The sequence below is a fragment of the Schistocerca piceifrons genome, chromosome 1 (genome assembly GCF_021461385.2).
Source record: "Schistocerca piceifrons isolate TAMUIC-IGC-003096 chromosome 1, iqSchPice1.1, whole genome shotgun sequence".
In the NCBI taxonomy this organism is placed as follows: Eukaryota; Metazoa; Arthropoda; class Insecta; order Orthoptera; family Acrididae; genus Schistocerca; species Schistocerca piceifrons.
In genome coordinates, this window is record NC_060138.1 from 1,099,420,893 (window position 1) to 1,099,443,976 (window position 23,084).

At 41.3% G+C, this 23,084-nt stretch overlaps 1 protein-coding gene across 1 annotated transcript in view; it reads left to right on the forward strand.

The window, feature by feature from the left end:
• The window catches only part of LOC124777907 (ATP-dependent zinc metalloprotease YME1L-like), a 170,089-nt gene that overhangs the window by 40,269 nt on the left and 106,736 nt on the right, over positions 1–23,084 (forward strand). The window contains exon 8 of the mRNA XM_047253460.1: positions 865–997. Coding sequence (XP_047109416.1) covers positions 865–997 — 133 coding nt within the window. The remainder of the gene's footprint in view (positions 1–864; positions 998–23,084) is intronic.

A 23,084-nucleotide genomic window follows, 5' to 3' on the forward strand; every position in this document is an offset into this window, starting at 1 on the left:
TGTATAAATTTTATTCATTTATTTATTTTCTAGGTTTAAAGAATGGGTCATACGCTGCTTGTTTCCAACCAAGCAAACTCTCTGAAAAGCTGTAAAGTTTGAATTAGTTAGCCTGCTTAGCCTGCTGTTTTCAGTGTACTGTGAAGCTAATTTTTGAGCCATTCTTCAGCAGTTACTAGTAGAGAATTGCAAACTTCATCTGGAAGACCATTTGCACAAGTAAAGGATATTAAGATGACAATTGTAAATCCATGTGTGGTCAGTCGGCTGACTTTGATAAGTGTTTCCTTGTGGCTCATTTTTGCAGTACTTTGTAGCCAGTATGGAGTTTTGTTGAGTAGTGAAGAACATAGTTGTGCAGGGAATGACAGGCTATCCATCTGTACTTAGAAATAATGTACAATTCATGGAGGGATATTTAGAGTAAACATGATGAATGGGAACTAATTGAAAGATTGAACAAATATTGTCGGCTGGTAATCTAGGTGGATTGCATTAGTTCATCTCTCTGGAAAAGTCAGTGTCATCTTACAAATTGTGGCCTTCAACTAAGAAAGATTCTACATCTACATCTACATTTATACTCCACAAGCCACCCAACAGTGTGTGGCGGAGAGCACTTCACGTGCCACGGTCATTACCTCCCTTTTCTGTTCCAGTCGCGTATGGTTCGCGGGATTCATCATCAACACTCCGTCTTTTATTGTTGAAAGTTGGCAACACATCATACAATCCTGTTAACAGTCTTCCAAAAAGAGATTGCATTTTTTACAAGTTAAACACAGAGCTCAAGATAACATTTTTCATTTTTATAAGAATTTATGCAAATATCCAACTATCTTATTCTTAACATTTCCTTCACAGGGAGGGCAAAAACCTGTGCTCCATGTATAATATTTATTGATGAAATAGACTCCATTGGAGCAAAACGTACAAGCTCAGACTTCCATCCTTATGCAAACCAAACAATTAACCAGTTATTATCTGAAATGGATGGGTAAGTTATATTTCACTCTATTATCTATCTGTATGTATCTATGTGTTTCTATATGTACCTCTGTGTCTGTCTTGCCATATTGAAGCTAGATGCTTTGGCATCAGTAAACCAAACATTTTAAGTGCTCATCAGTACAGCAAAATAATAACAATTGACCATATGTAGGGTGCAAGGAGAGATCATCATGTAGCTTGAAGGTATGGTGCGTTTTGCATAAAGACACATCAATTAGATATATCTTCGCTGCTGAAAAGTTGCTCATACAAATAGTGTGAGCCAAAGACTCAACAGAATGTATCTGACATGAACCGTGTATACATTGATTAGTTTCAGGTTTATCCACAGTCAAGAATTCATATGGTCAAATTGTTCTAAGAAGAAGAGAGTATAATGGCACGAGCCAAGGACTTACCCACATGTGTCATTGTAGGTTCAAAATACATTGTTTCTTCAACTGAATGTCAAAATGTCTTTATATTAGTGTATACTTTGTGTATGCACTCGAGTATTTCCCACAGCTTATTCTTCAGTGACTTCAACAACAAAGTATCATAAGAAAATCTGATAAATTTTACTTTGTATGCATGGAAAATATCTTGGAGCTCAGTTCAGTCAATTCCCATGATAAGATTATTTTAAACCTCTCATGAGAGCACCAACATTGTCAAATTGGTTATGAAAATAACATCTGATAATAAAAACTATTTATCTAAAACAATGTCTGGCAACAGCAATTGTAGGTTGCTTCATTTGATTGTGAACTGATACTGTATTGATGAAACGGGTAAAGGTATAAGTGTCCTTTGGTTGAGGTGAGTGAGCCAAACAAGTCAAAGACAGTTGAAACCTTTACTTATTTCCCATTAGTCAGTTACAATAGATTGGTTCCCTCTTCAAGTGGGTGCATACAAAACCATTACCTACTCACACTGAAGGGGAAAATACTGTATTGAGAAAATACAGCTGCCTGCTCATATGCTGCTACAGGCAAAATGCAACATAAGTCTTTGTGTGTATAATACTTACTGTCTTACACTCTGTTTGTATTAAAATAATCTAATATTACCTTCTTAGAAAAGTAAAATTAAAATTTTCTTAAATAAATCACTTTTTAATATTAATTACAACCAATAAATTCTAAAGGTCAGAATTCTAAACTATGTGTGCTCATAAAGAGTTTTAAATTTTTCGAGATACATAGCTTACTTCTGTTAACTTTCATCATCTGCCACCATTGGTGGATATTTCATAATGAAAGTACTAACGTAAATATACTGTTCAACCTGCAAACATCTGATTCCAACCAATTAACATGTATAATGTAGAATGAATTGACATATTACCATGACATCACAGGAAGCAGCATGTTTTATCCATCAGCGCCCTTCTTGAATTTACTAAATACAATATTGGATTTTGTGGCAAGTACACACTTGCAAACTTGTGATGAAAGAACAGAGTTAGAAATGTATCAGGTGTAGAAGTATGCAACTGGAAGTTCCCTATAGATGGTGCTAGCTGTCACTGTAGGGCCCATGAGACCACTTCTGCAGCACCATCTGCTTCCTGTAACAGCTGATGACGAATGTCAACACACAGTAACCCAAGTTCCATGCATCAGTTTCTGTTTCAAACCCGTAAACATGTCGAGGTTTGTGCCTACGAACTACGATTTGCAGACAGCATTGGATTTCTGTTATCATTTGGAGCAAACTGCTGCAGAATTGCATCAAGTGCTTGTCAAAGCTTTTGGCAAACATGGTCTTGGCAAAACACAGTGTTTCAAGTGGTTCAAAAAATTCAAAAGAGGTGATTTTGACATGAGAAATGACAAGTGCAGGAAACCACTGAAAAAGTTTGAAGACAACAAACCACAGGTTTTATTGGATGAAGATGATACTCAAACTCAACAGGAACTCACAGAACAATTGAATGTGATGAAGAAAGCCATTTCTCTTTGGTTGAAAGATATGGGAAAGGTGCAGAAAGTGGGAAAGCGGGTTCCACATGAACTGAGTGAAAGACTGCAAGCAAATTGAAAGACCACATGTGACATGGTGCTCGTCAATATAAAAGAAAGTTGTTTCTTCATTGAATAGTGACAGGTGACAAAAATGTATATATTTTGATAATCCTACATGTTGTAAATCATGGATGAATCCACACAAATCAACAACATCCACTGCAAGACCAAACTGCTTTGGTAAGAATACAACGCTCTGTGTTTGGTGGTATCAAAAGGGTGTCATCTCTCATGAGCTACTAAAACTGTTAACACTGATTGCTACCAACAGAAAATGATCAAGTTAAATTGAGCATTACGTGAAAATTGACTGGAATGTAGAAAAAGGCAACACAAAGTTATATTGCTTCATGATAATGCCCCATCACACACAGCAAAACGGGCCACAGAAATGATCCAGGCGATCTGTTGGGAAATACTAGGGCATGCAGCTTATTCTCCAGACTTGGCTCCATCCCATTATCACCTATTTGCATCACTGGGACACGCTCTCACTGCACAATGCTTCAATTCATATCAAAATGTATAAAAATGGCTCACTGACTGTTTGCTTCAAAAGAAGAACTTTTTTTTTTTTTTTGCGTGGCATTCATAGCCTACTGGAGAGGTGCGAGAAATGTATAAATAGCAATGGAGATTATTTTGAATAAAACATTGTTTATCAGTTTCAAACAACAGATGTGTAATTATTTGCAACCAAATTCTGGTTTCATATTTCTACCCCAGGTATATAGTGCCGGAACTAGAAAAAGGAAGTAAGGAAAATCATCCACTAGTTCTTAGTGCTCTTGTGTGTAAATATTTCTTACCAGTTGTGCTGAAGCAGATAGCTTCCTTTGCTACAGAAACTTATGAAAAGCAAAAGTTTTTGATCTCCAAACTGCTGAAAGGTGCTGTGTGCTTATACACCATAACAAGCTCAGGTAAAGAGTTCAGCCTAGCAGAACATATTTGTGGGCTATCGTTGACGCCACATACCAGAGAGCCTCATGTGTAGTCATGAAGATGCTTGCAGAGGCAACATCTAGTGCAGGTCAGAAGCGGATTGACCTTGCTATGTATGTGTTCCATGGCAGTGGTGTCTGCACTGTGTCAGGTACTAGTATGGTGGTGTGGCCTGGCTGTGCTGCTAGCAAGGGGACTGGGGCAGCTGTGTAGCTGTGGTGGTGAGAGTAGACATGCTGGGTGCAAAACATGGCCTTGATTTCTGGCTGATGGTTACCGGTGTCAGCATATGATCAGTAACTTGGTAGCTGGGAGAGCCTCAATTTGACCCTTGGCTAACATCGGTGCTGCGACTGGACCACTCAGGCAAGAAATCCTGTCAGGATGATGGGTGAATGGATGTGGTCTCACAACAAAAGCCCACACTGCAGCAAATTTCAACCCAATGACACGCTGATTTGATGCCCAGTATGGCTGGGTGATCAGTATTTGTATACATCAGGGTGGACTTGTTGAGTGGTCATGGCAGGAGTCACATTCCACTTGCCATAATACCACTGAAGCATCCTAGGTTACAGTAACTTCATTGTCACTGGCCAGACGGTAATGCTGTGGCTCCTGGATGGGCAGTGTTGTGTAAAGTTCTGTCAGTGGGTTATAGCAACCTAGTATGATTATGCCAAAGCTCCCGTACCTTGGCTTGCAGTGTTATACTCTTCTCCTCTGAGAAGAATTCACCCCTCTGAATTCATGGCTATGGTTGAACCTGAAATTAGTTGGCTTTTACACAGTTCATTTCAGACTTATTCTATTGAGTCTTTGGCTCACACTATTTGTTGGAGTTCACTTGCAACTTTTCTGCAGCTAAACTATTTCCTCATGGGCAACACTATTGGTATGGGCCGACTGGTTGAAGGTTGGTAGGGGTGGGATCAGTGTGACTCTGTGCTTGAGGCAGCAATACACAGTGCCTATTATTAAGAAGATGAAGAGTGTGGCTGATGTGAAGGTCCCCATGTGATGAGTCTGTACTGAGTTTTGTTACAGCATTGCTTTACATGCACAGATAGTTGCTCCAGCCAAATCCAACCTTTATGGGCAGCTAGGGTTTGGTCCTGGGAAGCAAGAAGTGTTGAGTCCAGGTTAACACTCAAGTAGGTCAGGTTTTCTCTAGAAAGAATTTTGAAGGAAAGGGATGGTCAGGTATGTAGAGTAGTGAATAGATGGTATTTAAGATGATGGTCCTGTAATGGTGACAGGTAATTGAAAAGAGAGTTCCATTGATTATTAAACCTCATCCTTATAGTACTGACCATTGCATGTTACTTAAGAACCTCTGCCATCAATAAGAGTCACTATGAGCCTTTCCTTTGGATGTATTTGGCTTTACTTGTAATCACTTTAGAAGGACACTCATACGTGGCTTTCCTCACATGGAACAGGAAGAAATCACAAGAACCTTGGACCATATGTGGGCATTTTACTGTGACTCACTTGACTGTCACTGTAGTATTTACGAGGTGGAAAGTAGTGCATGGGACTTCCTGTTGGGCGTGAATAGTAGCATGTCATCCACCCTCAAACACACACACACACACACACACACACAGACACACACACACACACACACACACACACACACACACACACACACTTATTTACAATGAAATGGTGCACACAAAATCATTTGGTTCCACTGAGAAATTCATCAGTGGAGTAGAAGGAGTTGGCCACCAATAAATCCTTTAGGCTTCTCTTAAACTGAATTTCATTGGTTGTTAAGTTTTTATGGCTGCTGGCAAGTTATTGAAAATGTGTGTTCCTGAATATTGCACATCTTTTTCTACAAGAGTAAGTGACTTTAAATCCTTGTGAAGATTATTCATATTTCTAGTACTGATTCCATGAATTGAGCTGTTGGTTTGAAAAAGTGATATATTTTTAATGAAAAATTTCATTAAGGAATAAATATATTGGGAAGCACTAGTTAGTATCCCAAGTTCCCTAAACAGGCTTCTGCAGGATGTTCTTGAGCTCACACCACATATAACTCTTATTGATTGTTTTTGTGCCCAGAAAACTTTAGCTTGGCTTGATGAATTAGCCCCAAAATAATCCCTTGTGACATTATGGAATGAAAGTAAGCATAGTATGCCAGCTTTTTCATTTTTATATCCCATATGTCTGAAACAATTCACATTTCAAATAGAGATTTGTTAAGATGCTCCTGTATTTTTTCAAAGTTTAGTGACAAAGAATTGGCTAGGAAACAGTGAGTAATGTCCACATATATTTTATTAGCCGATCTTTCTAAGACTACACTTGATTTGCTATTTATTGCAATGTTTGTATCATCGGCAAACAAAACAAACTTGGCATCTGGTAATGTAACTGATGAAAGGTGATTGATATACACAAGAAAAAGTAAGGGCCCTAAGATGGAACCCCACATGTAACCAGTTCCCAGATGGATGATGCCTGATAGCTTAATACATGTCTCTTTCCTAATAAACCCTTTGTTTCCTGCCAGAGATGTAAGATTTGAACCATTTTGCAGCATTTACTGTTACACCATAATATTCTAATTTACTTAAAAGAATATTGTGATTTACACAGTCAAATGCCTTTGACAGATCACAAAATATACCAGTTGCCTGCAATTTTTTGTCTAATGAATTAAGTGCATTTTCACTGTAAGTGTAGATAGCATTCTCAATATCAGAACCCTTTAGAAATCTGAACTCCTACTTTGACAGTATGTTATTTGTCATAAGATGGTTATAAAGCCGATTGTACATTATCTTTTCTAAAATTTTTGAGAATGCTGGCAAAAGTGAAATTGGACAGAAATTTGATGCTATTTCTTTATCTCCCTTCTTAAACAGTGGCTTAACTTCAGCATATTTCAACCATTCAGGAAATATTTCACTGATAAACAACTGGTTACACAGATAGCTTAATATGTTACTTAACTCACAATCATATTCTTTAATTAACTGTGTTGATATTTCATCATACCCACTAGCTGTTTTTGATTTTAAAGATTTTATGATGTACGTTACTTCTGCTGGTGTAGTGAGGGTCAAATTCATATTATGGAAGTTACTTGAAATGTCTGGTCTGAAGTATTCCATAGCAGCATCTACAGAACCTGAAAACCCCATTTTTCAGTAAACAGCTATAAAATGCTTGTTAAAAAGTTCTGCAACGCTATACACATCTGTCACCAATGTATCATTTACTCTTAATGCTATTTGTCCCTCTTCATGTCTGGTTCTACCGGTGTCTTCCTTCACTATATCCCATATTGTCTTTATTTTGCTATCTGATATGACTATCTTTTCATTGTAATATATTTGCTTTGATTTCTGTATTACAGTCTTTAATATTTTGCAGTATTTCTTGTAATGTACTGTAGCATCAACATCAGAGCTGTTTCAGATTGACAAATACAGTTTTCTTTTTGTTTTATAAGATACCTCTATTCCTTGAGTAATCAATGGCTCCTTTGTGGACTTTGCTCTAACCTTGGGTAGTTTTGGGGGAAAACAGTGTTCAAATAAGGTAAGCACTTTATTCATGCCATGAGCACTGTAAACATCACTCCAGTGAATGTCTCTGAAGAGTGTCCTAAAATAATCAATTTTTGGCTTATTGATTACCCTCTTGAGCTCAGATTTAACAGATTTTATATCCTGTTCAGTATTAACATTTAACAGAAGGAACTGCATGTCGTGGTCTGAGAGGCCATTGACTATTAGTTTTGTAATATAATTGTGTTCTTTGGACTTTTCTATAAAGATATTATCAATGGCTGTTTGTGAGCAATTGGCTACCCTAGTGGGGAACTTTACAGTGGAAATTAAGTTGAATGATAATGTTAGTAACTCAAATAAGTTCTTATTGGGAGAGACTTTAAAGAAATTCTTATTTCTTTGTTTCTGGTTGTTAAAAGGGCCAGTACAGCTTCAAGGTGGTTTTTGAACAGATGAAAGTTACCTGCAGGTGCTCGAAATACACTTAACATTATGAAGGATTTTTTGTGTAATTCTACTTCTGTTGCACATGCTTCCATATGCTGTTCCAGGCAAAATTTATGAAAGTTTATGTTCTTAAATTTATGACATTTCCTGATGAATGAGACAACTCCTCCTTTCTCCATTTCTGCTCTACAAAAGTGAGATGCTAACATAAATCCTGTAACACTTAAAAGTTCTATACCAGTGGTCACATGATGTTCAGAGGGGCAGATTATGTCAGCTGGGTTTGAGGACTCTAATTCATCTATGCAGATAATTAAGTCATTAATTTTATTTCTCAGTCCTTGAATATTTTGATGCAATAAAGATAGCTGACATTTCACACTGACTGAGTTAAAATTGGGTAGAATTGAAATTTCTGTTGATTGTTGACAATTCTTAACCAACAGCTATTTATGCTGATGTAATAAGCTAGAATTATGTTTTTTGATTTCTTTCTCAAACTGAAGGTTTGCCTCAATCCTAACCTCTCTTAAAACTTAGTTTCTTTCTGTCCTCCATACCCTACAAAAGGGTCTTTTCTGAACCCTATAACCACTGGTATTTTATCACTCATGACAGTGCCTCACCCTTTAAGTTTCCTGCTATTTTCCCAGCCAGTTTACTCTTCTCTTTCCTGTTGAGGTGAAGGCCATGCCTAGTATAATCCCACCAATTGAGAGAATCAACAGGAACCACACCAATGTGTGACCCTGCACCCGACATAAGCAGCTGTTCCAACTCCAAATTAACTCTCTTGACAGAAAAGGTTGGTCATGGCGCCCAGGAACAGATACAAATTCAACACTAGTATGCTTCGATGCTGATGCAATCTATGCCAGGTCACACTCTATACTGTACCCAGGATCTCTGTCAGTACTATTACCTGGCCCACCCACTATAATCAAGGTGTCTTCTGTGGTGTCACCGCCAGACACCACACTTGCTAGGTGGTAGCCTTTAAATCGGCCGCGGTCCAATAGTATATGTCGGACCCGCGTGTCGCCACTATCAGTGATTGCAGACCGAGCGCCGCCACACGGCAGGTCTAGAGAGACTACCTAGCACTCGCCCCAGTTGTACAGCCGACTTTGCTAGCGATGGTTCACTGACAAAATACGCTCTGATTTGCCGAGACTATAGTTAGCATAGCCTTCAGCTACATCATTTGCTATGACCTAGCAAGGCGCCATTACCAGTTACTACTGATACTGTAATAATGTACCGTCAAGACTGACGTTCTTCATTAACAGATTAAAGTTAAGTATTCCACCATCTACGTCCGTTTTTCTAAATTCTAATTTCCCTGTCCTGTTCCAGACCTCACGCCAGCCTGTGTGAGCTAAAACGCGTGCCTTTCGGCTTCCTCTAGTAACCCGGTGTTGGCTCTCCTGCCAACCCACAACATTTGGCGACGAGGCCAATCCGCGTTCTTATCGATATTGCCCTGATTTACTTGTGTAATGGCTTCGCCACAATCTCCAGATGTACTGTCCGAATTTTATTGCTTACAGAATCAGCAGACACAGGCCTTACTGGATGCCCTTGGACAGCTCGTCCAGGGTCAACGGGCAATGCAAAATGATGCAGCAGCCGCCGCTCCACCGCTAACGCAGCCACAACACGCTGTTGCACCAACTTTTCGACCTTTTGATGCTGCACTGGAAAGCTGGACGGAGTGGTCACGCCAATTTGGATTCCATCTCGCCACCTACAGAATTCAAGGTAACGAGCGGCAACCTTTTTTGTTATCATCGGTCGGTGTAAAAACGTACCGTGTGATAGTCAAATTATTTCCCCGACGCGACGTAGCGACTCTGTCCTACGACGAAATTTTGTCTGCATTAGATGCATATTTCAAAGAATCAGTCAATGTAGTTGCGAAAAGGTATACCTTCTTTCTTACAAAACATACGGCAGGTCAGACTAATCGGGAGTGGGTTGCAACCTTGCAAGGCCTTACTAGGGATTGTGCTTTTGAGTGTCAATGTGGACTCCCTTATTCAGATAGTATGGTACGTGATGCAATTGCACAGAACGTTTCTGATATTCATATTAGGGAACAGATTTTGAAACTAGTCAATCCCTCCCTTCAACAAGTGATGGACATATTGGATCGGCAGGACACACTTGACTTTGCTCAGGAACCATTTGAAACTTCACCAGCCATGTGTCAGGTTACCCGGCCCGCCGGGCGAGCTGCATGGAGCAGTAAACAGCCCTCGCGGCCGGCCGCGCCACTGCCGCCAGGCTCTCATCATCGTGTGCCGCGCACGCAAGCAAATGCAGTGCTAAAATCATGCCCGCGGTGTGCTACTAGACATTCGCGTGAGAACTGCCCGTCACACCAGGCTATTTGCTTTTTCTGTAATAAAAAAGGACATGTTCTGAGTGTTTGCCAGAGAAAGCTCAGATCGGACACTCACAACCATTCCAGGCCCTTTGCTTCGCGCCGAATTCGAACCAAGGATCCTCAGGCTCGTGAAACTTCGCCCATGGAAATTCATGTAGTTCATTCCACTCCGCTCAGTGCCACTCCCTCTAACAGTGACTGTGTTCGTCCCACAAATAGTGTGCATCGACATCGCCGGAAATCCCGTCAAGTCGCAAGTGATTATGTACCAGTGTCAGTTCACGTGGCACGAGACAGTCGCTCTTGTCGTCAGCAGGACAATAAACTTTTTGTAGACTTGGACGTTAATGGCGAAGTGATACCATTCCAGCTCGATACCGGAGCTGCAGTTTCACTGATCAATCAAGGCACTTACAAACTGCTGGGCACACTTCCGTTGCGTGCCGCAAATGTTAAGTTAACTAGCTATTCAGGTCAAAAGATCCCTGTGTTAGGACAGTGCTGCCTTCTTGCAACATACAAAGGACAAACAAAACTTGTGTCAGTTTACGTACTTCGTTCTTCTTCTGCAGTGAACTTGTTTGGTTTCGATTTATTTCAGTTGTTTAACTTGTCTATAGTAAATCAGGTCCTATCAGTGAACCAGACTGTGCCTTCAGACAGTGTTTCTCGTCTATGTGAAGAATTTGCAGACATTTTTGCACCGGGCCTTGGTTGCCCTATGAACTATAAAGCACATTTGGAACTGAAAGTAAACGCGCAACCGAAATTTTTCAGAGCGTGCAATGTTCCCCACGCACTGCGTGATGAGGTCACAAAAACATTACACGATTTGGAATCACAAGGTGTAATTGAACGTGTGCAGGCTTCTCTCTGGGCATCACCCATAGTCATTTTGCCAAAACCCTCCGGAAAATTGAGACTTTGTGTGGACTTCAAGGCAACAGTGAATCCGCAACTAGTGATTGCAACTTTTCCTTTACCCCACTCGGAAGATCTTTTTGACAAACTGTGCCCGGGTAAATATTTTTCGAAGTTAGACCTAGCAGATGCGTACTTGCAAATACCGGTGGACGAAGAATCCCAGCGCGTTTTGGTGGTTAACACACATCTTGGTTTGTATCGATTCCAATGACTGCCATTCGGGTGTGCATCCGCCCCTGCATTGTTTCAGCAATATCTCCAAACTGTTTGTGCGTCGGTCCCTACTGCAGCAAAGTATCTGGACGATATTGTGATCTCTGGAAAGACGGAAGAAGAACATTTAGCCAATCTCAGAACATTATTTCAGGTCTTGCGACAAAATGGTCTTCGCTTGCGGAAGGACAAATGTGTGTTTTTTGCTCGTGACTTGCCCTACCTGGGACACGAAATCAATGCCCAAGGCATACATCTTAGTCCCGAGCACCTCCGTGCCATACAAGACTTGCCTTCACCGCAGCATTTGAAGCAGCTACAGAGTGTGCTGGGAAAAATCAACTATTATCATAAATATGTGCCGCACGCCTCTTCCACTCCAGCTCCGCTTCATTGCTTACGCCGTAAAGGTGTTCCATTCGTCTGGACGACGGAATGCGAACCCGCCTTTCGCCAGTTGAAATCAGCGTTGCTTTCCAATACTTGCCTTACGCCATTCGATCCCCAGAAGCCCCTTTTGTTGATGGTGGATGCATCGGATTTTGGGATCGGTGCTGTGCTTGCGCACAAAGATGGATCGCACGATCGCCCTATTGCCTTTGCATCCAAATTGCTCTCGTCTGTGCAAAGAAATTATTCACAGATCGAGAAAGAAGCATTGGCTCTCGTATTTGGTGTTACTAAGTTTCATGATTTCTTGTATGGTCATCACTTTACCATCATCACAGACCACAAACCTTTGACATCGCTTTTTCATCCGACCAAGCCACGTACAGCGCAGAAATTCATTCACTGGTCTATTTTCCTCTCACAGCACCACTACGATATCTTGTATCGGTCCACTGCTAAGCACAGAAACGCCAATGCGTTGTCCCATTTGCCTGTTGCTGAGGATAGAGCATTTGATTCCTCCGAACTTGCTTGCATGTTCATTGATTCGGAAACCGATGACGTGGTCGAATCGTTTCCGATTGATTTTCGTCGTGTAGCTACAGCCACAGCTGCTGACCCTGTCCTTGCTACCGTTCTGCTTTTTGTTGCTACGCAATGGCCCTTGTCAAAGTCACGGATCGGGGATCCGTTGGTTCGCTGATTTTTTGCTCACAAGGAGAGACTTTTTGTTTGACGTTGTGTTTTGCTGTTGTGTTCTGATAATGATCAGTCCAGGGTCTTGGTACCACGTTCGTTACAGTCCTCTGTCTTACAGCTTCTCCACCAAGGACATTGGGGTATAGTGAGAACGAAACAACTTGCTCGTCAGCACTGTATTTGGTTCGGAATCGATGCCGCAATTACGAATATGTGCGCTTCTTGCATGGTGCGTGCCGAACAACAATCAGCCCCACCGCGGAAATTCTTTGCATGGCCAAAAGCCACTTCCCCTTGGCAACGCTTACACATCGATTTTGCTGGTCCATTCTGGAATGCTCGATGGTTGGTTGTGGTAGATTCATTCAGTAATTTTCCTTTTGTTGTCCGGATGTCTTCCACGACGTCATCTGCCACCATCCAAGCTTTATCTGCTATCTTTTGCATTGAAGGTCTTCCACAGACTATTGTTTCTGACAATGGCCTACAATTCTTGTCCGCAGAATTTCAGTCATTCTGCAAGGCCAATGGTATTCAACATCTGACATCCGCGCCATTTTCGCCACAGTCAAACGGTGCCGCTGAACGATTGGTCAGAACTTTCAAGTCACAGATGTTGAAGTTAAAAGAGTCGCATTCTCGGGAGGACGCGTTATTGCTCTTTTTGTCCTCGTATCGCTCTCAGCCCGAGATGGTCGCTCACTGGCTGAGTTGCTCCATGGTCGCCCTCATCAAACCTTGATGTCTTTGCTACATCCGCTGCATCAGGTTCCTGTGCAGCGGCAGACACCTGCCTTTGCTCCAGGCGGCGTTGTCTACTATCGTCACTACCGAGGTTCACGGCGTTGGCTCGAAGGGCGCATTCTTCGCTGCCTCGGACGCGCTATGTATCTGGTTTTGGGGGCTTCTGGTGAGGTGCGCCGGCATCTCAACCAGCTGCGCCTCTGTCGTCGCATGGGATCTGCCGCTCGCCGTCTGCTTTTAGCAATGGTGCCGTCCGGTCAGCGCCCTGGGGACCCATCTACTGGCTCACCTCAGCCCCAGGTGTTACCGACGCTGCCTTCCATTTTGCCCCACGGCGGCGCGCCGCCGCCACCGCCGCCGCCGCCTGTTCTCCCGCCGGCGACGCCCGCGGTGGACGCGTTGCTGCAACCGCCGGGCGCCTCCCTGCCTATTGCGTCTCATGACCGGATGTCCTCCGACATGGAACTCTTGCCCACTCCGGACCGTATGTCGTCTTCGCCCGTCGGGTGCCCCGGCCCGATGGAGGTCGACCCTTCGGCCCCTTCTGTCTCTGCGGGCGCATACACCGCATGTTGGCGGGCACCCTGGAGCAGGTTTTCAGGCGTTTCCTAGCTCCCCGCGGTCCGAATGGCAGGGTGCGGGTGGCACAGCCTCGCCTGTTATTAGGTTGCCCACCTCATCGCATACGTCAACATGGGGTCCTCCCCTCAGTGGGCGGAAGCCTTATGCCACCACCGTATGCCGATTTGTGGGGGAGGAATGTGGTGTCACCACCAGACACCACACTTGCTAGGTGGTAGCCTTTAAATTGGCCGCGGTCCATTAGTATATGTCGGACCCGCGTGTCGCCACTATCAGTGATTGCAGACCGAGCGCCGCCACACGGTAGGTCTAGAGAGACTTCCTAGCACTTGCCCCAGTTGTACAACCGACTTTGCTAGCGATGATTCACTGACAAAATATGCTCTGATTTGCCGAGACTATAGTTAGCATAGCCTTCAGCTACGTCATTTGCTACGACCTAGCAAGGCGCCATTACCAGTTACTATTGATACTGTAATAATGTACTGTCAAGACCGACGTTCTTCATTAACGGATTAAAGTTAAGTATTCCACCATCTACGTCCGTTTTTCTAAATTCTAATTTCCTCGTCCTGTTCCAGACCTCACGCCAGCCTGCGTGAGCTAAAACGCGTGCCTCTCGGCTTCCTCTAGTAACCCGGTGTTGGCTCTCCTGCCAACCCACAACATCTTCTGTAGTGAAATCTTTGCAAAGTGATCCTAAATCCTCTGTCACCTGCTCCAGACCAGCACTAGATTTAGAAAAATTGGTGACCTGGTATTCTGATCCTAGTTCATCCTGCAAAGGTGGCCAACACCTCTTCCATGGGAACTACCTAACAACAACACTTTCTTTCTCTTTACTGATTTCCCTAGCTTCTTACTTTTCAATATGCTGCTGACAGTTTGTTGTGCCCTGTCTACATCTGCAACCACTTGTGGCTCACCAGCTTCTAACTGAAGCAACAGGTCAAATCTATTTTCCACGTTAACCATGAAGCTGTCAGACAAAGTTCTAGGCCTGTTCTTCCTGTTGCCACTTCCCACCTCTCTTTACCCTTCTCCCTCCTTAGCGTGTCAAAATCTCCCCTGGCCTTGTCTAACTCAGCCTGAAGGGCGGAAATTTTCCCCATGTGTTCTGGTATCTTCCTATCTCTACTCATATCCTACAAAACCACTGATGAGTCTCATTTACTTCCCCTATACCCACGCCACTGCAGTTACCCACATGGAAAAAACTACAGCACCTGTCACACCAAAGCCCCGACCTAACAATTCTATGGCAAGTCAAGCACTTTTCACTCATGATAAACGTAATAGTTTATTAAGATTAAGTCAGTTAAATTACAGATGAACACAAAAATATGATTCCACAAATTTTTCCTATATGCAGCTGTATGTAAACATAAACAACAGTGCAAAATTTCTGGAACAACAACGTAAATTTTACGCTACTTTCTGGAAATGTGTGTTAAATAATGAAGAGGTATGCAACAGTTAAATTGCTGGAGAGAGCAAAGAACAATTAATCGAAATTCTATAGATTTGCTGCAGCAAAACATAAACAGAAAATTACTACTGTAACCCAACTGTATGATCTTTATTACATACAGAAAAATGAAACTTTTAATGGTACACTTAAAAAGCACACTAACACACTTTTCACTCATTGAAAGGTAACAAGTCTCAATACTGATGCCTTTTGAGTTATCCCAAAACTGAGCTACATTTTTTATTGGGCTTTATACAGTTTCTGTCACAAACAATATTTCAATTGAAGGACTTATTTCTCTTTCATTTGTAAATCTAGCATCTCTGATTCTATCCAATCACTGCTGAATGCTTTGTATGTATATATTAGTTGATTTTTGTATCATTCTTATAAGTGGATCTGTTATGAATAACTGAATAAATTTGATTTCTGATTTTGTTTGAAGGGCATTTCCTGTAGGTTCAGGTATATGTGTAATGATATTGCTGCTTCTTTTGGTTTAATTTTTCTCCATTTCATCACTTTATTTTTTCCAATGTAGTACTTACTCTGATGTAGTACTTACTATGTATGCTCTCAAATGCAGATCATTTACTTCTGTTTCTAATATTTCTGTCTCTGACATTTCTTCTTCTGTGTCTGAATTGTAATCACTTGTAGTTATTACATCTTCTTCAGTTTCCAGTGGATCCTCTTCTAATTTATCTGCACTTTCTGCCATGTCACATTCACTGGATACTTCTTCAAACAGTTTCATCCAAGGGTTTGGATCTTTCAATGTTTCAATATAGCATCTTTTTGTCTGCAACATTCTTTCCTTTGAAATCAGAAAAGAATTTAACACATATGTCAAAAAGGTCAATTATCTCACGTTATATACTATAGACTGCGAAGAAACACAAATTCACTCTTGATAAAAATGTAATATAATCAAACACACTGTCTAGGTAGACCATCCAAATTCTTACCAAAATAAACCACACACACACACACCCGTTGAGAAACAAAATGACACAAGTTGCATAAAACATGATATTATGAACAGCTGTGAGAAAGCAGTGCTTGAGGGCATCTTCTATTGAAAATATGTTACTCAATATATACCTGGTCTACAGTCATTTTCCACACATGTAATGGAAGGTTAACTGTAATTCTTTTTAGAATTCTTTAATGTACACAATTGCTTCTTATTAAAGTATTGTTGCATAGGTGTAGCAGTTGCACAGTTTTCTTGTATGTTGACCTATAGTTCATGTGCAACATTAGATTGTTTTAATCATGAACTGGCAGTCATTTCAGGGTATATGGTCACACTAAATAAATAACTGAAACAAATTTTCAATCATAAGTATGTTGGTTTGTATCACATTATTTTAATATTCCTGTAATACACACATCAAAAAAAGTTTTGCCTCACCTGTGCAGAAAATTGGAATAGAGATCTACATAAACATCATTTCTGCCCTTTTTATTGCTCATGAAAACCACACATTGCTTGTTGTAGCATCATACAGCGAGACCTTCAGAGGTAGTGGTCCAGATTGCTGTACACACCAATACTTCTAATACGCAGTAGCATGTCCTCTTGCACTAATGCATACCTGTATATGTCGTGGCATACTATCCACAAGTTCATCAACGCACTGTTGGTCCACATTGTCCAACTCCTCAACGGCGATTCCCTCAGAGTGGTTGGTGGGTCACATTGTCCATAAACAGCCCTTTTCAATCTATTCCAGGCATGTTTGACAGGATTCATGTCTGGAGAACATGCTGGCCATTCTTGTCAAGCGGTGTCATTATCCTGAAAGAAGTCATTCATGAGATGTACATGATGGGGGCACGAATTATCGTCCATGAAGATGAATGCCTCACCAGTATGCTGCTGATATGGTTGCACTATCAGTTGGAGGATGGCATTCACATATTGTACAGCCATTAAGGCGTCTTCCATGACCACCAGCAGCATAATTCGGCCCCACATAATGCCACCCCAAAACATCAGAGAACCTCCACCTTGTTGCACTCACTGGACAGCGTGTTTAAGGTGTTCAGCCTGACAGGGTTGCCTCCAAACACCTCTCCGACGATAGTCTGGTTGAAGGCATATGTGACTCTCATCAGTGAAGAGAATGCGATGCCAATCCTGACCGATCCATTCGGCATGTTGTTGGGCCCATCTGTGCCACGCTGCATGGTGTCGTGGTTGCAAAGATGGACCTCGCCATGGACATCGGAAGTGAAGTTGCACATCATGCAGCCTGTTGCACACAGTTTGAGTCATAACATGACATCCTGTGACTGCACGAAAAGTGTTATTCAACATGGTGGTGTTGCTGTCAGGGTTCCTCCGAACCATAATCCATAGGTTGCTGTCGTCCACTGCAGTAGTAACCCTTGGGTGGCCTGAGTGAGGCTTGTCTCGACAGTTCCTGTCTCTCTGTATCTCCTCCATGTGCAAACAACATTGCTTCGTTTCACTCCAAGACGCGTAGACACTTCTCTTGTTGAGAGCCCTTCCTGGCACAAAGTAACAATGTGGATGCGATCAAACCGCGGTATTGACCGTCTAGGCATGGTTGAACTACAGACAACACAAGCTGTGTACCTCCTTCTGGTAGAATGACTGGAACTGATCAGTTGTCGGACCCCCTGTGCCTAATAGGCGCTACTCATGCATGGTTGTTTTCATCTTTGGCTGGGTTTAGTGACATCTCTCAACAGTAAAAGGGATTGTGTCTATGATACAGTATCCACAGTCAACGTCTATCTTCAGGAGTTCTGGGAACGTTTTTTGATGTGTGTATTTTATTTTTTCAATCGTATCAAAAAGTCACCAGTTTCATCAGATGTAGATGAACAAGAAACCCAACCAGTAACTAACCTGACTAATCAAATAGATGAAATGCTATGGAAACTACAAACATTGCTATGCAGGAAGCCACCAAGAATGAATTTCTTGAAAAATATGGCTAGACAAATCAGTCAAATATCATGCACACAGGATGAATTGTCCACAGCAAAAGCTAATACAATTTCACAAATTGAACAAATCTGTAATGTGTAGGAACAAATGAAAACATCTAATCTAAAGCACAGAGAGATCTACTGACTAAAATGGAAACTTTTGCTGAGGAGCATAAAAAGCTAATGACCCAGCAGTTTGATGAATACAGACAGACACTAAAATCAGAAATGGCCAATTGCTAAAGACGGAGGAAGAACAAAACAATCAGGCACTAGAGGATAAAGTTGTGAAATGAGAATGCAAACAACAGACGCAAAGGGAATCCACACTTCACACTGTTAAAGAGGAAACTGACAGGTGCACTAGAAAAATAATTGATCAGTCACTTCAGCACACTGAACAGGAGCATGAAAACAAGAATGCATGTGTTGTAATCTGATGTAAAGGAATTTAAAAGTTCCATCACCAAGGAAAAAAAAAATAGTGATGCAAGGTCATGGTCGTGGAAGTCACTGCTGTGAAATAGGATGTTACATGAATAAAACAGATTATAGAGAGTGATAGCTCTTCTGTCAGTTCAATGGACAGTGCATCTGTGCCTATTGGTGGGGAATGTCCTGCATGCAGGTACAAGTACAGAGCTGCAGTGTCATGCAGCAGTGAGTACCATTACTGTTTTGTACATGGTAAGAACTACTCATCTTATCGCAACTGCAGTGTTAGAGGAGAACATGATACGATACTGACAATTCATTGTGTTTTAATCTGACAGACACACCTCATGATTTTTATAAAATTATTCCTTGGGATACTACCCAACTACTTGAATGATGTCCAGAAAATGCAGTTTTTGGCTGCACTTATGCAGAAGAATGCAGCTCTCCTGGCCACAGAAATTGCTGATATTTGTCAGATTTATGAAGAGTCTGAATGGGCCTCCTTGGTTAAAATTTGATCAAGGAATGTTTAAGAGTAATTGTGAAAGCCACGTTTCAATGCCAAGCCATATAATGAACATCAGGGTAGCCTACACCATTACATAGAAAAATGTATCAACAAGGCAAAATATTGGTATGAAGCTAGTACAATAAGAGATGTACTGCAAAAACTAAAAGCAAAATTGCCAGTCACAATATGCAAAAAACTGCTAAATGCACACAATGAAGACAATGATGCATTTTTATCTGTAGTGGAAAATACTGATTTGACCCACAAGGATGCGAGAGCCAAGCAAAGTAAGTGGTACAGTGAAGCTAATAACAATGCACCATCACAAGCAATCAACAATCAACATTCCGATCACTTGGATAGTCATGGCTGCAGCCCACGCCATGAGAGATGTGATGGAAACCAAAATAATCATGACCATCACGACAAGTTAGTGCATAATGACAAATATTCTAATTCAAACTGAGGACGAGGTAGACGTGATGACCATTCCCGTAGCCTTGAGCGTCGAGTGACAACTGCAGACATTCACTCTGAAAACGTACATGAAGAATTGTCAAAAGAAATGAAAATGGAAGTAGCCCCACAGTCTGGTCTCAGTACACTGTAAGGGTGTGGGATATAAAATATGTTTATTGCATTACAATGATCGAGTGTGCATCTCAGATCTTTGTCAAGAGTACAATAAATGTGACACATCATGAAGTGCAAGCCACAGTACACACGACAATTAACAACACCAGTAACAATAATATTAAATACAGGGGTATAAGCGAGGGCTATACCAGCTGGATTATTTCAAAGAATTACAGAACAAAGAAAAGTTTTGACACTTTGTGTTAATGGTTGTTAGATTCTGGGAGCTTATACCCCAAATCGAAGCCCATTAAACTACAACTCTTACTTGCTGTTAGGTTAGCAGAAGTGAAGTGTCCACCCTCATTCCTTGTGGCTGCAATGCCCCATACTGAAAAAACTGCTACTACACTTGACCATGTGGCACTGGACTTCAGGACAGGGGCATACGCTTATAATAGGTGAATATTTTTACTACTTTTGCTCAGCTATCACATGGTAGAATTTAGAAAAGAGTTAATAATTTGATGGTCAATAACGTGGATTATAACAGAATTAATTTATGACTAATCAATTTGAGATGACTGGACAAGGGGAGAAACTTCAGCATTTTTTAGAACTCAAAAAGATCTAGAAATTCAGTTTTCAAGATAATCCTCAAGACATTTCATAATACATAGAATAATATTGCAGGAAGCATGATTAAATGTGGTAAGGTTCATACGATTACATTACTCTTTGATTCAGAATGTGGTGAAGGCACAAATTACTTGCTTTTTTTACACTTAAAAAAAAATGATAACAAGGGATTCTGCATGAGCTGAAGGCTCTTAATGCAATTAACAAATTGGTTACTTAGCCTGCATTGTGTTGAAGACACAATATGCACTGTGGTGGCTGCAGGTTGTCCGATTAGCAAACAACATTTAGCTTACTTGTACAACCAGTTTTCACTCTTACAATTACAATCACTAAATACTTGTTGCACTATAATCACATACTGTTTTACTTTTAAAATTAAGTGCAAAACCACCATGCCAATTCTAAATAGCGTAAGTTGTGGCAAAATACCTGTAGTTTTCAATCTATTGCAATAATCTCTGCTCAAAGATGGTCTCGAGGACATATTAGGTGCATGTTGCTACTTGCTATAGCATCCAGTGGCATAGGAACCACTGCAAATTGGTTGTCATTTATTAGAATATAATTATTATTCAGTAATACAGGGTGACAATTATTGAACTATACGAAAAAAACAATGTAAATTAGTTACAGATTATGGCATGCACACACGTCATTCAACATGTAAATGTCACTACAGATATTCAGATTTAGGTTATTACATTTTCAATATGCCTGCCATCATTGGCAATGATGCGGCACAGACAAATAGCAAAATTCTGCATGACCCACTGAAGTGTTGCATGCTGATGATGACCTCCAGAATGGCTGGTTGCAGCTCAGAAATGGTTTTGGGGTTATTGCTGTGCACCTTGTCAGATCCATAGAATAAGGTGGCCAATTGACGCCCATACCAGTGGCCTCTGGGTACCCCAGAGCCAGAATGTGGTCCCCAAAGTGCTCCTCCAGGACATCAAACTCTCTCCTGCTTCAATGAGGTTGAGCTCCATCTTGTATGAACCACATCTTGTCAAAATCAGGGTCATTTCGGATAATGTGGATGAAATCTTCTACCGAAACCTTCACTTACCATTCAGTAGTCACCAAGCCATCAAGGAATATCACACTGGTTATTCCATGATGGGACACACCACACAGTCACCTGTTCAGGGTGAAGAGTGTTCTCGATTGCAAAATGTGGATTGTCAGTCCCCCAAATGCGCCAACTTTTTTTATTGATGAACCCATCCAAATGAAAGTGGGCTTTGTCGATAAACCAAACCGTTCCCACTAACTCTCGTCATGCCCTGCGGCCAACTGTGCAGTTCTGACACATACCATTCAGAAGTTATGATGATTTTATTTCATATAATTCAGTAGTTGTTACCCTGTATATATAACATGCAAACTGCTGTAAACTTGGCTGCACAATTTCAAGAAATATCAGCACAGATAATACTGCGTGTAATGGTGGCTTATTAGTGTCTGTTACTGGCACAATTACACATGAAAAAATACTTCAGGCAGTTGCTATCATAGTTAGCTTTGCCGTGTACCTCACTGCAGATTGCTACATCCTTCCCAAGCTGTGATATTGTTTAGGTCCAGGTATATTACTTGCTGTAATAGAAAGCAGTTGATCCTCCTCCAACAGCAAAGCTCGGAAAGAAGCCATGTGTTGTCCAAGCTGTGCAGCAGTGCACAAAACCACACCATTTGTTGGATATGACTGGATATTGGTTATGATCGAGACACAGCTTTCCTGGCTTGTAATCCATTACCAGCAGCACATTGCCTGAGGCACAGCAGTTTTAGCTCACATAAGTTCACTTGTGAGCAACAAGGACTTGCACAATCTTGCCCTGCTGCTTCTCTGATAAACTCACATTACTGTCTGATACTTAGCAGCAGAATAATGTGCACCAGTGCCCATTGATGAGGGTTCCCCATATGTCTTTGCTTTAAGCCAAGTTCTCTGGATACATTTAATAATGCAGGTAATGTAATAATAATTACTGGAACTTTTTCAACATATTCAAATATTATTACAAGTATATGTTTATACACAATTGACGTGTGACATAATTTATTAGTTTCAATATTTAGCCACTAGTTGGCATCACTCAGCAGGCACTTTGCTGCTCTATCGTTTCGTACACCCAGCTGTCACCAATCCAGATGGTGGCAACTTACTCTAGTGTGACTCATGTTTCACACAGGTAGATGTGTCAGGAGCCTACACTCATTCCGCCCCTGCATCTGCAGCTTGGAACAAGTTGCCACTGCTCAAAATTTTACTTCCTCTTTCTTTTGAGATCAACTCTTATATGTCACTGTTGTGGGTAGGTTAATGACAGAATGCATTCCAGGGACGGATTTTTTGTGTAAGAGGAACTCTATTATAGACCTCACCATGGGGAAACAGTGTCCGGAAGTATGTGGTAAACCACCTTAGACTTCATAACTGCTGCATTGTAGGGATAGATTTTTTATGTGAGAGGGCCTCAACTATACACTTCTCTCCAGGTAAAATGTGTCTGCAGTAGGTGGTAAATCCATCATCTTGGACTTGAGAACTGTGGCTATGGACAATGAAAAATTCTGCCAGTGG